Consider the following 15316-nt stretch of genomic DNA (forward strand, 5'->3'; position numbering starts at 1 on the left):
TAGAGGTGATATTTAAACCCAAAAGATGTTATTAGGTCACCTAGAGAGAGTGTGTACAGAGAAAAGAGAAGAGGTCCCAGGACAGAGCCCTGGGGTACCCCCACAGAGAGATCAATAGAGGAGGAGGAGGTGTTAGCAGAAGAGACACTGAAAGTACAATGGGAGAGGTAGGATGAGATCCAGGATAGAGCTTTGTTCCGAATACCAAGAGTATGGAGAATATGAAGGAGAAGAGGGTGGTCCACGGTGTCAAATGCTGCAAAGAGGTCGAGTAATATGAGCAGAGTGTAATGACCTCTGTCTTTGGCAGCATGGAGGTCGTCAGTTATTTTAGTGAGGGCTGTTTCCATGGAGTGAGCTGTGCGGAAGCCAGATTGTAGAGGGTCTAGGAGAGAATAGGTGTTGAGAAAATGGAGCAAGCGAGAGAATACAAGACGTTAAAGGAGTTTAGAGGCAAAAGGCAGGAGGGAGACAGGTCGATAGTTAGAAAGACAGGTAGGGTCAAGCTTGCTGTTTTTGAGTAATGGTATGACTGTTGCATGTTTGAAGGAGGATGGAAAGGTTCCAGAGCAGAGAGAGGAGTTAAAAATGTGTTTGAGCGTAGGGATTATAGTAGGAGCAAGAGGTTTTAGGAGATGGGAGGGAATGGGGTCGAGAGGGCAAGTGGTAGAGGGAGAAGAGGCGATCAACAGCGACACATCCTCCTCTGAGACAGTGGAAAAAGAGTCAAGGAAGGCAGGAGGAGAGTTAGGAAGAGGCGTGGGTTAGACTTGTGCATGTTGATTAGTGCAAAAAAGTAGGCTTGTTTAGCTTGCGAGAGGGCAGAGTTGAAACAGGATAGCATAAATTTGAAGTGAAGGAAGTCTGCGAGAGTGTGAGACTTCCTCCAGAGGCGTTTAGAGGAATGAGTGGAGGAACGCAGCATGCGCGTGTGGGAATTTAGCCAGGGTCTAGGGTTAGAAGGGCGAGGGCGGCAGAGAGAAAGCGGGGCATGTAGATCAAGAGAGGAGGACAAGTCAGAGTTGTAGTTCCTGACCAGGTTGTCAGGGTCAGTAGCAGAGCTGAGAAAGGAGAGGGAGGAGCGTAAAGTGGACTCAAAGTCAGGTAAGTGAATAGAGCGCAGGTTTCTGCAGAACAGAGGGGTAGATGGAGGTGGAGAAGGGGAGAAGCGAGATAGAGAGAATGAGATGAGATGATGGTCAGAGAGAGGAAAAGGGGAAATGGAGAAATCGGAGAGAGAGAAGTTTTTAGTGAAAACCAGGTCTAAGTAGTGGCCATCCTTGTGGGTGCTGGCTGCAGTTCATTGTTGAAGGCCAAAAGAAGAGGTTAGAGAAAGAAAGCGGGAAGCCAAGGGAGAGAGGGGTCATCAATGTGGCATTTGAAGTCCCCAAGGAGAAGAGAAGGGGAGTCTGAGGAGAGAAAGAAAGAGAGCCAGGATTCAAAGTGAGAGAGAAAGGCAGAGGGGGGATGAGTAGAGGTAGGTGGGCAATAGATGACCGCCACATGGACAGGGAGAGGAGAGAAGATCTGGACAGTGTGAGCCTCAAAGGAGGGAAAAGCAAGAGATGGAGGAATAGGAAGGGTTCGGTAACGGCAGAGAGAGGAGAGCAGGAGCCCCACGCCTCCACCCCTGCCATCAGTGCGTGGAGTGTGGGAGAAGGAAAGGCCACCATAGGAGAGGGCAGCTTCCAGAGCAGTGTCAGACTGAGTGAGCCAGGTCTCAGTTATAGCAAATAGGAGCAGAGAGTGAGAGAGAAAAAAGTCATGTACAGAGAGGCACTTGTTAGAAAGGGAGCGAGCATTCCAAAGGGCACAGGAGAAAGGGAGAGAGGAGGGAGGGTGGCAGGGGATGGGTATGAGGTTGGAGGGGTTGACACCAGAAGGAGTAGAGGTTGCAAGTGGCAGGCGAGGACGAGCGCATATAGAAATAAGGCAGGCACCAGGATTGGGAGAGATATCCCCAGAAGCAAGGAGGAGAAACATGGAAAGAAAAAGGATGTGTGAGGATGATTTGTAAGGGTGTTTTTTAGTGCAGGGGATATAGCTTTGTGGTGTCAGAGGATGCAGGTGAGAAAGGAGTTCATGTGAACAGAGAAGTGGTGAAGGAAGGAGAGATGGAGATATATGAATAGAGTTAGAGACATACTGAGGCTGGTAAAAAAGAAGTGCATAATTTGATAAGAAGTGAAGTCACAGCAAATATAAATGGTAAAGGCAGCATCACAGCAGTAATTATGCAGTCTGGTATTGATATCCTCCTTTCCAGCGTAGTTCAAATGTAGGAGTCAGGGCCAGTTGGGGTGCCCAAGTGTGGGCCTGATGGGGGGTTAAGTATGGGTGGGTGACTGACTGCGCGGGTGGGTGACTGACTGTCTGGGTGGGGGACTGACTGCCTGGGTGGTTGACTGACTGCCTGGGTTGGGTGACGGCCTGGGTGGGTGGGTGACTGACTTTGACTGCCTGGGTGGGGGATTGACTGGGTGACTGCTCGACTGTCTGGGTGGGTGACTAACTGACTGATTGGGTGATTGACTGCCAGCATGGGTGGGTGGGTGACTGACTAACTGACTGACTGACTGCCAGGGTGGGTGGGCGTCTGACTGCCTGGGTGACTAACTGCCTTTACTGACTGCCAGGGTGGATGACTGACTGGCTGGGTGACTGCTTGGATAGGTGGGTGACTGACTGCCTGTGTGACTGACTGCAGGGTGGGTGGGTAGTTGACTGACTGAATGCCAGGGTGGGTGGTTGGGTGATTGCCTGGGTGGGTGTCTTGACTGCCTTGGTGGGTGACTGACTGCCTTGGTGACTTGACTGCCTGGGTGTTTGACTTGATTGCCTATGTGGGTGACTTGCCTGGGAAGGTGACTGCCTTGGTTGACTGACTACCAGGGTGGGTGGGTGGTTGACTGACTGCCTTTGACTGACTGCCTGGGTGGGTGGGTGAGTATACTTACCTCCATAACATGTGCCAGTAATCTGCTCTGCTGGGCTACTTGGGATCACGTAATAGCCACTTTTCAAACCTCCCATGCCCTGCAGGCCAACAGGTGTGACAACATTGATGCGGCTTCCTATTGTCCCATGTGACACGGGAGCTTTAAAAAGCAGAGGGATACGGCACCCTAGCTGGAATTAATGGCGTTCAGCCCCTGCTTCAATCCTTTGTAAAAAAAAAAACGAAACTAAAAAGAACAATCAATGACTTAGATTGCTCCTTTAATGGAAAGGATGGACAAGGCTGACAGAAACTAACATTAAGGGAATCCAAAAAAGCTTACCCTAAATAAAGATACAAGAAACCTTAGGATCAAATAGTATCTGATGTTTTCAAAGCGATAGGAAAATTAGCAGACTAGGTGGGCCAAGTGTTTTTATGCCATCAAACCCTAAGGGCTTTAGTCTGTAAAATGTGATAGGCCTAATTTGGTGCTATTGCATCGAAAGCCCCATTGAAGTCAATACATAATAAGGCCTCATGTTTCTATAAAATGTTGTGGTATATGGTGCTCAGCAACCCAAACATTAAACTCAATGGACACAATGTTTATTTCAGTCAGTTCTACTAAGCTATTGTACTGTGCTATTGGTTTAAGTGAATTCAAGTGACCAACTTGAAAACAGAACAATCTGAAAAAAAAAGGAAATATTGTGAAAACATTTTCCATGTAATTAATTAATTCAGAATGTAAGGTGCATTTCAGTTAATGCAATTAAAACCGTTATGGTAATAATAAAGAACTATTTTAAAATGTTTTAGATTAGCTTTTAAAAATAGTTACATATATTCTTAGACACACTATTCCTGGTTGTTGAAAGGAAGGATTCATTTCAGAGACAATTTCCCCATAAGCCATGTACTAAAGACTATGCCTGCCGAAAGACTTTTCTTAAAATAGTTCAATAAATGGCAATGTTCTATCCATACATGGTCTTGTTGTATGCTCACTTGTTAGAGGGCTTTTAAAAGTATCTAATACAATAGACTGAAGTGACAGCACTTCATTACTATTCAGTTTAAGATAGCTTAATATCAGCAAATACAGCAATCACTTTTTATTTATTTTTGTAAGCCAATATTAAATATGCTAAACATAGTGTAGCATAATGGATTTGATGGAATCTACAAAAGCTTGAGGGCAGGAGCTGTCCAAGCTAAAGGGTAAATGTAACCTATGTATAAAGCATTGCTATACTGTAGGTGATTTTGTTGTTAAACGGATACAAAAAAGAGTAGCACTTTAATACTAGGGATACACTGAGGCTACAATGTCATTAAGAGTGTGATACATTTACACATGTATGTATTAAGTGTATAGCTACATTACACAGGCTGCTCCACTAGCCTGTTATACAGTACTATGGTTAGTTATCTTTGGCCATTACTTTCTGCTCTCTGCCAGATGCTGCCACAAACAGTTATTTGGAGCTTATGTTTATGTAGCGCACTTTCCCCACCCCTGAGAGGTGTGTGACTATGGTGTGTGTATATATGGTGCAATACCTGTGGTGCACAGGAGATCTGAGTCTCCGCTACTGGGAACCTGGGGTATACCTGAGTCTATGTTCGGTCGGTAGCGCCTCCACCTGTACAGGATTCTATGATGTAGAACAGGCCTGCACAACTGCAGTCCTCGAGGGCCGCAAACAGGCCAGGTTTTCAGGATATCCCTACTTCAGCACAGCTGGCTCAATTAGTGGGTCAGAAAAGAAATAAATTGTAAATATCAGTCAATGACTGAGCCACTAATTGAGCCAGCTGTGCTGAAGTATGGATATCCTGAAAACCTGACCTGTTTGCGGCCCTCGAGGACTGGAGTTGTGCAGGCCTGATGTAGAATAACCCCACCACAGGACCCGCATACAATAAAACACACACTTATGAAAGATAACAGTTTTACTGAACATAAATAATCTTATATATATATACACCAAAAACCAGGCCACGGAGGGCCGTATCCTCCAATGCTCCGCTCCCCCACCCAAGGTGTGTGCGACAGCGCTGCCCCACTATAGTGTTTGAGTTGGTTCACTGATGCGTTGGGTACCTGCCGGGTGATGCCACACCCGAGCGCGCTGATGCCACGATGCTGGGATCCACGGATCAGATGCTGATACTGCGAAGCCTCCGCTTCTACGTTGGGTGGGTCCCTCGTGGATTGTACCACCGTAAACAATGTCTTTATTAATGTTGGGCGATCTGTGTCCTAGACCAAAGGCCGCAGCCACCGTAAGGCATCTCCCTGTGTCCCTAACACTAATATTGCTAGGCAGGGCCCCTCTCTGAGGGGCAAGTCCCTATTGCAGCCACAAACTATGTGGAAGTCGGGGCCTAGCTGGGGCATAATAGGGGGTATCTGGCCTAGTGCAGATGCCACTGACATCTGCACATATAACTTACTACTTCCTTGTCCCAGCTCCAACTGCCACTCTCCTAACTGTCAGCTCAAACTTCAAGCACACCCAAAGTTCCAATCTCCCTTCAGGAGATTCTTGCAGCCCTATTGGCTGTGCTGTGTCATGTGATGTGCAGCTCCTGGGGATGCTGTAACGTTTGCATGCGCGAACCTTTTCTGCCATGCGAGCGCATAAACAAAATGGGGGCGTCCTTAACGGCTTACCGTCTGCAGCGGAGGTGAGGAGAGCTAAAGGGAGGACTGGGCTACATAATCATCATATTCGATGCGCACTATCCCTTAGATCTGGATGCAATATGGCTGTGTTTTCATTCAGCAGCATTTTTCCTGCACAGATCTAATTAGGGTTACACTGATGTTACATTAGTTACTAACGGTGCGGCACTATTGTGCATATTCATGTGTGTCGTGTTCAGTTATATCATGTGGACAGTAGAGATGGGCGAACCCGCCCAAATCTATTTCCCTGATTTTCTGTCATTTCCCCCCAAAAATCCATTTCGTACTGTATAATCCTAAAACGGATTTGGTCATTTATAATCCATGCGGATTCATCAAAAACACCATTGAATACAATCCATTGATGGATTTGAAGAATCCCATGCGCTGATTCATTAACTCGTTGCCGGATTCTTAAAAATCTGGCAACATATTGGGTAATTTGCATAGTGTATTGGCAATAATAATAAAAAATCCGCACAAAGCAAATAGCCCTTTTTGAGGTTGATCCGCAGAAATCCGTGGACGAAAGGAACCGGTTGATTCGCGGTGGATCCAAATCCGTCCCCAAAAATTGCCCAGTAATCTCAGGCCAGTTACTCCTTGTTAGACATTAACATCATTAGCGTATTGCGTCATTTCAAGCCTGTTATTCTGCCAGCACGTACTGTATATAGCTTTATTGCCCTGTGTGGGGAGATAACATTCATAAAAAGGTAGACAATGTCTCTTTTGCTTCACTAGTGTTATTGATGCCACCATTTATTTTGAGACATACTGAGATCTGTCAGCTCCATCTGCCACCTCATCCCACTACTTCACTTTTTAATTACTGCTTATATTCAATTGCAGTGATAAATGGGTAGCCCTGTGTAATTTTGGGGTTACATGCCTCTCTCCTTCTGTGCAGTAATCCCTGTTAAGAGGGCAGGTTTGCCAGAAGTTAGCATGAGGTTTGCCCTCAACCCCCTGTGAGGTGTAATGTGTAGCAAAAGGAAGTGACAGCATGCTCTGTGTCCACTTACAGTGACATAGTGATGGTGCCTCCTGGAGCTATATAATACGCATCACTTCCTAAAGTTAGCAGTTCAAGTGTCAAGTGGAGTCTGTGCAGTTCAAGTGTCAGTTGCAGAGTGTGACAATCTGACCCCACACTGTGCCAGGGCTCTGGCACAGATTGTGGCCCTCCCTTAGGGGAGAGGTGGCAGACTATTCCCCTTTCTCTATTAGAGAGTCAGGGAAGAGCAAGGACAGCTTCTAGGGCCCTGACTAGGAGTGGTGTCCAGGGACTTCCTTGAGGTGGGCAACCTGGAAATGTGCGGCTAAAGACCGGCCGCTATGATGGGCAGTCTGCCATGGAGGATGTTAATAAAGATTGCCTTGATTGAAAGAACCTTCTCGCCTGAGCCTGGAATCATTCAGGGAGAAGCTGCACCCAGGTGTTCTCTTCCAGAGACTCCTCCCTGCTGTTGTGGGGACCTGGAAGAGATGGAGGCGCTGTACCAACTGTGAGTACGATCTCAGCACTACCTCACGAGCCAGTCCTGGTGAATTCCCCAATACCATCAAGCGGGAGACTCAGGAGTCCTGTAAGCCAGAAGGTGCACCACTCGACATGACATGTAATATGGGACAGTATCCTGACATAGGGGCCCACATGGGATTGAGTAGGGGTCGAACCGTTACACATGTTTTATTATACCTAATAAATGTTATGTTTTATGAGGGTGGTGTGCAACGAAGTGAATTCTCTGGCAGTACACACTTCTCTGTGCCTTCCATTTTTTCTAGAACCCACATATTGCACATAAAAACATAAAATACAAATATGAAGTGACATAAACAAGCATATATTGCAAAATGTATTAAAACACCCTAAAGGAACATACAATAATTTAGATATCACAGAAGTACCTGAGAGGTACCATAAGTGTGCTATAAGTACTGTAGCACCGGCAATGAAACATGACCCATAGGTGCCGAATAAAAAAGCACATCGCCCCCAAATTTTAATCACATGCAGGATTAGGATGTGATATCCATTTTCATTCCTGTTCACTTATAATGATTCATCAATATTTAAATGGCATTACAGAGTGTCCGATCTCTGAAAATAACTTTATACTCGCCAGACTTCTCATCTCATGTGACTGCCAGGAGGGCAAGTCCATCCACTATAGTGCTACACGTAACTTTACTTCCAAAATTCATGGGGACATCCTCATCATCACTCCTCCATTTGGAGTCTGTATCACGTCTGAATCACATTGCTGTTCAGGAACTGCACCATTATTTTGCTGCCACGCTATCCATTTTGGTTTACCAATGCAACTTTCGTCTTGTCATTGTACAGACTGAGCAACAGTAACTGTTGAGCTGCCTGTAGTCCCAGTATAGCAGCAGGCTTAAATACCTGTTACCAATCAGCCAGCAGTACTCGAGAATGAATGAGCACAGTCAACAGGAAAACCAACATTAGGAAGTTCTGACGTGGTCCTTTCTCAGAAACATAAGGATGACTGGAAGCCTATTCATAGTATTTCCTTGGACATACATAGGTACAGAATGAAAATGTCCTAGTTCTGTACCAAAATTGACATTATATATAGACCACCCCAGTCTTCAACAGCTACCAAGAGGTCAGCTTTTTAGGGCAATAAATACAGTACCTAAGCAAGTTATAGAAGTAGAACTAGAATTATTGGTTAATCATGTGTTAATTAAGGAGATTTTGAAAACCTGGCCTGTTGGTGGCTCTTGAGAACTGAAAATGACGCAATATATTTTCTAGAAATCCCATAATCTTATTTCACATTCCCTTCTTAAAATCAAGAGCAATGTCTTATGGTTTACCAGAAAAAAAACTATTAGCTCTATTGCTTTGTAATGTTATTGATTTGAAAGTAATTCCATCTAGAGAAGTTTTACATTTGGAAAAATATCAGACTTTAAGAAGGATACATTCTGTTCTCTTTCAGTCATGAGTACTCATCACTTTACCCACATGTACTGTATACTTAGTACATCAAGAACCTTTTTTCATATTTTCATTTACTATGGACCTTGTTCCAGAAATCACTCTAGAGGTGTAGAATGTGGCAACAATATTGAAGTAAAAAAAACAGTGAGCATTACATGTACAGTATCTATATTCACTTTATCTGTATGTCTCCTTGTTGCAAAACTACAGCCAAAAATGCACCCATTTATCAAAGAAAAATATCCCATAGGAAGAAATAGGATGTTTTTGCATTGCTAAATCTGGTGGATTCTCCAGATCTGAAAACTGTTGCTGCCGGGAGACCTATATTATTCCCCAGTGTTGTTTAATGAATGTGGCCAAGTGACTACGTAAAACAACCTTAAACAGGAGTATCATCACATATATTGCTAAACAGATGATTTTTAGAGTATGATTTCACTATGATCTCTTTATTCGTAATATGTTGTGAGGTGCTACACTCAACTGATGTACCAAAATGTATTTGTTCTACATTTGTTTTGCTTTTTATTGAATATCTAGACAGCTATTGGAGACGGAGGATGAGCTCTCTGATATCAAGACAGACTCTGTTCCATTGGAAGTACGAGACTGGTTGGCTTCCACCTTCACACGGAAAATGGGAATGAGGAGAAGAAAACCCGAGGAAAAGCCAAAGTTCCGAAGTATTGTACATGTGGTCCAAGCTGGAATATTTGTTGAAAGGTAGAATCCAAAAATATTTTACTGTAATTCCTAATTGCAGGACCTGCATAAGCTTTTTTTTTTGCAATGCACATAGTAGCTTCTCAATTGATGAGTTTTAGCAATAAGCTTAGGGAGAAAAGCTCATTTTTATCATGGGAATGTATCAAAAAAGACCTTGTATGATATATGTTTTTGAATGGTAACAGACCTTTTTTACGCTTTAACATATCCCATTTTTAACACATTTGGTCCATATTTACTAAGCAGTGATATGCACCTGTAAGGTGTCTTCCAGATCTGGAAGGTGTCTTATTGAATGAATAATGTAGTGCCACCTGGCAAATTTTAGTATGTTCTGTCCCTCAAGTGAATTAGCCCACAGCTCCCATACTTAAATAGCAATCTACCCTTAACAGGCCTCCACTCCCCCCCACCCATCCCCCCATTTGTTTTTTACAGGATCAGAACCAGGGGCACTTTCTAGCTAAACCATATTTTCAGCTCCCTGGACACCCTGTTACCGAGATCATTAGTAGTAATGGTATCAGCGTTACTTCCTGAGTACTAAATTACCATATAATAGGAAGCTGCAATGCATGATGTTGCAGCTTCCTATTAGACTGCCTTCAGGGGAGATTTAAACCACCATTTTATTTCCCCTGGAGGGGACTGAAATGCCGGCACTGTCAATTGCAAGTATACTGGGGACCAGGAGGTCGTGGACCTCAAATTAGCACATTAACAAACAAAAAATAACAACGCAGCCACGATTGTTACTTTTAGAAGTCCCATTTGTATTTACGGCTCAATTAAAATAAGTTCAAAATAAGTATAAATATAATGCATAATCAGCACCCATGCAATAGCTTTGGAACAGGGGTGGCCAACTCCAGTCCTCAAGGGCCATCAACAGGTCAGGTTTTCAATATATACCTGCTTCATTCCGCACAGGTGCCACAATCAGTGGCTCAGTCATTATGACTGAGCCACGTGTACTGAAGCAGGGCTATCCTGAAAACTTGACCTGTCGGTGGCCCTTGATGACTGGAGTTGGCCTCCCCTGCTTTAGGATGATTGAAGTGTAGGAGATGAGAACATCCCAGATAACATTTTCCCTTAGCTTTTTCAATTATTCAAGCCGTCTAAATAATATGTACGTGGCAGCTTCCGTCACTGTAGTTATTAATAACACATCAAATATGTGCCCTTCAAATATGATAAATAATATATTATATGCTGTTCTCTCTTGTTTTATTTTCAAAGTAATAAAAGTAGATGACGGTTCCATAATAGAAGGCATATGCAGTGAATGTTAATATGTTAATCAATACCCATCCCCAAATAGTGTCTAATTGGAGATAAAAAAAGGTGTGAAATGTATTCAATACTACCAGGAATCAATAAAATGACTGCTTATCTATGTGCATGCCCTTCCACGGTTTTCTTGTAGTGGATGAAATAAAATATTTAAGTTTAAGTCAAGTACTGTACAGATGACCAGGAGAAAAATGTGTTATAAATAGTATTATATCAGATTTAAATACAAATGGAACTATTTATCTGATAAATGGGCTACTTTCCGGAGTGTTAAATAGATTTCAGATGTTTCAGAAATGTTTCATCAAGGAGATTCTTATTAAAAAAATTGAACACATTTATTGTGCTTTACAATTTAATTTATGTATACCCATGTAGTTAATTTCTGATTGTTGTATAGCTCTGACCCTTTGAATTGACATCATTTAATATTTTTGAAAAATATAATATATATTTACATATATATTTCTTTTGAGCAGAAAAATTAGTGTGGTTTCCAGACATGAAAATGTCCTCCTTATTCTTTATTTGATATTCTCACCAGACTTGCTCAATCCTGGTAAGAACCTCCCTCTCCCTCTTTAAAAATCTGCTTCATTAAAGCCGCCATGTCTCTCTTGATGATACTTTTATCAACATTTCAACGCTGCTCACTACCTTATCAGTAAGACAGAAGGAAGTTTGTCCAAAGTTTACTCGTATCTCTTTACAGTACATTATATTACAGACTAAGCCACAAAGTTATGATTTCATTTCCGTAGGATGTACAGACGGTCCTCGAATATGGTTGGTCTCAGCTTCCCATCTTCGGTGATAGCGTCCCTAAAGGTGAAATAAATTAGACTTAGAGTGACTATAAAATATTTTTTTTTTGTTAAAACACATCAAGTGCATAATCGCATCATCTTTAAAGGTGTGCTTGTGTTGTAAATTGTTCATCTGTAACTTCAACATCAATCATCAATTTAAAAAAAAACTGGTTTACTAACAATTTAAATTTGTTATGCCATATCATTTTGTGTGTGCAAAAAAAAAATTCAGGAAATATTAATGTGTGAAAATTTGAAATATGTAAAAGAAAAAAAAAGTAATGCATCGATAAAAAAATAAGCAAATAAAGTATTTTTCTTACTGTACTTTTTCAATCCACATTATTGCATGTATTTACTAAACATAATTTTTTTTTGTTTTTATAAAAAATGGGTATTTCTATCTTGATGGAAAATATCAACCGACAATTATTTTTTATTTTTCTTCTATTGAATTTAGCTAACTGTTGGAGATGCAATTTGAATCATGCAATTGATATCATGCAATTATTGATACCCTGCATAGCTTTTTTTCTTTTCATACTATACTGTAAGTACCGAGGTTGAGTGCTATTACTTTTGAGTTGTTTTTAAAAAAAATCATCACACTGCTTGTAACCCCTGTTTTTCTCATTTTTTTTGTAAATTCTTTATTTATAATCCACATTTGTATAACATGCAGCATATACAAAACAATACAACACAAAAATAAAATGCAGATGCAGCGACCATTATTTTAAGGCACAATGGCGCTGTTTTCGTATGCGCTACTGTACTCCACGCGGCATGAACACGGCCAATCGCCCCAGGCATGCACGTTTATCGCGGTTGCTTTGTTTTAATTTTATGGATTGTGTGCAATTATATGTAATGAAATGAATGAATTGTAATGTGTACAGTACTGTGCTACTGTGTCAATTTCAGGTGTTTATAAGCCAGAACACTAAAATGCCATTTTATGCACTCGCATGCACTCGTGTCTTAAGGCGGTATGGTTGGAAGTAATTCCGTGCCATCACATGGGTATTTCAAGGTATAAACCACGTGATTTCGTAAAATTATGGCCGCTGCATCTGTATCAGAGTTTTTACACTTTTTCACTCTGCTGTCTACAGTTAACAATACTCAGACTTATTGTATAATATCATATGAAGCGAGTTATACATTAGAGCAGGGATGTGCAAAAGCTTTGCGCAGCGCCTCTCTGCCACCGCTGCTCATATGCCCGTGCACACCCCCCTTGCCTTCATAGAGCGTCAAATGACGATAGGGGTCATGTGACGGGATCCCGCGGCGTCATTTGAAATATCCACGCGTCGCCACAGCAACGCGTCTTCTGACCCAAGGTAGAATAGAGTACAGTGGCCTCACGCTGTCCCCAGCATTTAAATTAAAAGCCATGGGGAAGAGCGCGGGGCTTCTGTATGCGTTGCACTCCCCCAGAAAGATTTTTCTGGGGAGGGCGCGGTCGGTTGCAGAGGCCCCGCGCTCTTCCCCAAGACATTTAAATGAAATGCCGGGGATCACATGAGGTCTCTGCAACAATAAACATAACATGTTTCAGACGCTGTGACCCGTCGCCATGGCAACGCTCCATCAAATGACATCAGATGACCCTGCAGCATCATTTGACGCAGCTGCAAGGTAGGAGGGGGGGGGCGCGAGCACCGAGACAGGCCAGACAGGGGGGCGCAGCAGCAAAAGTTTGCGCTCCCCTGCATTTGAGTACTGGATATACAATAACACATTAACTGACAGCATTAATAATAAAAACAAGTTTTATCCATTTTTAACCGAATTACTCACCTCTGGTTGCTAATAGCAGGACACATTCATGGTTCGATGTGGAGGGTTTGCCATAACTTTGACTAACAACAGCTGAGAGTGAAGGCATTTTAGTGCCAACGCTTAACAACTAGAAGCTCATTTGGAAGTGCACTCCTGGGCAGTTAAAACTTAGCGTTTAATTAATAACACATTAAAATAAGTTCTTAACACAAAGTAGTTAGTAATAACAACATATAATGTACTTAAAGCGGAGGGGAGTGGGGAGATGGTAGGATGGCTACGGTGTATAATATTGTATGCTCTGCCTGAAAATAAACCAGCAAAAACAATTTGCACCCAATTAGCCTATAATAAAGAACAGGGTTCCCTGCTGTGAGGACTCAAAGGCGCTTAACCTCTGTAACCTCTGTGTGTTGTGCATCATGTGGCGTAGCATACCGATCAAACCAACCTGTATTGATATGATTGGCACAAAACAGTGTCTAGCTGGTATATATAATATTCTAATCTAATAGGATGTTAATAATCACTGTTAGCGCAACACAATAACAGGTTGGTGGTACGTGGATTGATTCTGCGCCCAATGACATTTAACAAACACTACACACAGATGATAATACGGCAAAGCTACTTAGAATATAAAAACCAGGAAGCAGCTAATACTAAACACTCTGCTTGATTGAAGTAAGCAGAAATCACAATGATACTGTGGTCGGTGGACATGCCGTCCAAATATAATCAATACTGTGAGTAAAATATCACCTGCAAAACAACTGTACACGGAACACAATTTACCATTTGCAAATCAGTTCGTAAGTTGCTAAACATTGGTCATGAGAGATCCGAACAACATTTGTCAGCAGGCTGCCTGTCCTGATGGTAGGTGTCAACATAAATGCAATTGAGTGCAACTTAATATCTGACAAACATAAGACTGACTGACATAAATGATTCACAGTATAGAGACAGGCTAGACCTTTAACCACCGAGTGATGAGAAGCTACTGAACCTGGATACGATCGCAATTAAAATTGAGACAACAGCAGAGAACTCGGATACAAAGTTACAACACTACCAGTCTCTCTCTGATCCCTCCCGCAGACGTCACCACGCCAAACGCCCTACGCGTTTCCCTCCTTCACAGAGATTCTTCAGGGGCGAGTGATCCACTGACCACAGTATCAGTATCAGATCACAGTATTGTGATTTCTGCTTACTTCAATCAAGCAGAGTGTTTAGTATTAGCTGCTTCCTGGTTTTTATATTCTAAGTAGCTTTGCCGTATTATCATCTGTGTGTAGTGTTTGTTAAATGTCATTGGGCGCAGAATCAATCCACGTACCACCAACCTGTTATTGTGTTGCGCTAACAGTGATTATTAACATCCTATTAGATTAGAATATTATATATACCAGCTAGACACTGTTTTGTGCCAATCATATCAATACAGGTTGGTTTGATCGGTATGCTACGCCACATGACGCACAACACACTTACAGACGTTAAGCGCCTTTGAGTCCTCACAGCAGGGAACCCTGTTCTTTATTATAGGCTAATTGGGTGCAAATTGTCTTTGCTGGTTTATTTTTAGGCAGAGATACAATATTATACACCGTAGCCATCCTACCATCTCCCCACTCCCCTCCGCTTTAAGTACATTATATGTTGTTATTACTAACTACTTTGTGTTAAGAACTTATTTTAATGTGTTATTAATTAAACGCTAAGTTTTAACTGCCCAGGAGTGCACTTCCAAATGAGCTTCTAGTTGTTAAGCATTGGCACTAAAATGTCTTCACTCCTCAGCTGTAGTTAGTCAATGTCATTATCTGCTCATCAGTTGCACCCACCGCCACACTAGGCGTTTAGGGCACACTCATACTACATTAACACTATCAATCAAGTGAGCTTTATATATCTTTTTTGTTGACATTTGCCATAACTTTACCTGACATTTTCCTTTACTTTGAGAAACATACAGTACTGGAGACACTGTAACTGATATCACTAACTGGGGTCCAGTCATGAGCTTAGACATACATCAAATTTCAATGTCAGTGATCTCTCTTTAAAAGAGC

The 15316-nt window shown here is 42.2% G+C and overlaps 1 protein-coding gene and 1 long non-coding RNA gene across 7 annotated transcripts in view; one reads left to right on the forward strand and one right to left on the reverse strand.

Annotated features, from left to right (window-relative positions):
* Positions 1 to 5424, reverse strand: part of LOC142499490 (uncharacterized) — a 45057-nt gene extending 39633 nt beyond the window's left edge. Inside the window, exon 1 of the long non-coding RNA XR_012802688.1 lies at positions 5049 to 5424. This is a non-coding gene — a long non-coding RNA (uncharacterized LOC142499490). The remainder of the gene's footprint in view (positions 1 to 5048) is intronic.
* Positions 1 to 15316, forward strand: part of PDE1A (phosphodiesterase 1A) — a 363587-nt gene that overhangs the window by 231124 nt on the left and 117147 nt on the right. For 4 of the 6 annotated variants that reach the window (XM_075608901.1, XM_075608900.1, XM_075608896.1 and 1 more), the window contains 2 exons: positions 9160 to 9342; positions 11403 to 11469. In XM_075608901.1, coding sequence (XP_075465016.1) covers positions 9257 to 9342; positions 11403 to 11469 — 153 coding nt within the window. In that variant the 5' untranslated portion in view covers positions 9160 to 9256. Of the gene's footprint in view, positions 1 to 5488; positions 5636 to 6005; positions 7145 to 9159; positions 9343 to 11402; positions 11470 to 15316 lie in introns of those variants that run through there. The other 2 variants (XM_075608899.1, XM_075608897.1) reach the window with 2 other exon arrangements.

The sequence above is a fragment of the Ascaphus truei genome, chromosome 7 (genome assembly GCF_040206685.1).
Source record: "Ascaphus truei isolate aAscTru1 chromosome 7, aAscTru1.hap1, whole genome shotgun sequence".
NCBI lineage: Eukaryota > Metazoa > Chordata > Amphibia > Anura > Ascaphidae > Ascaphus > Ascaphus truei.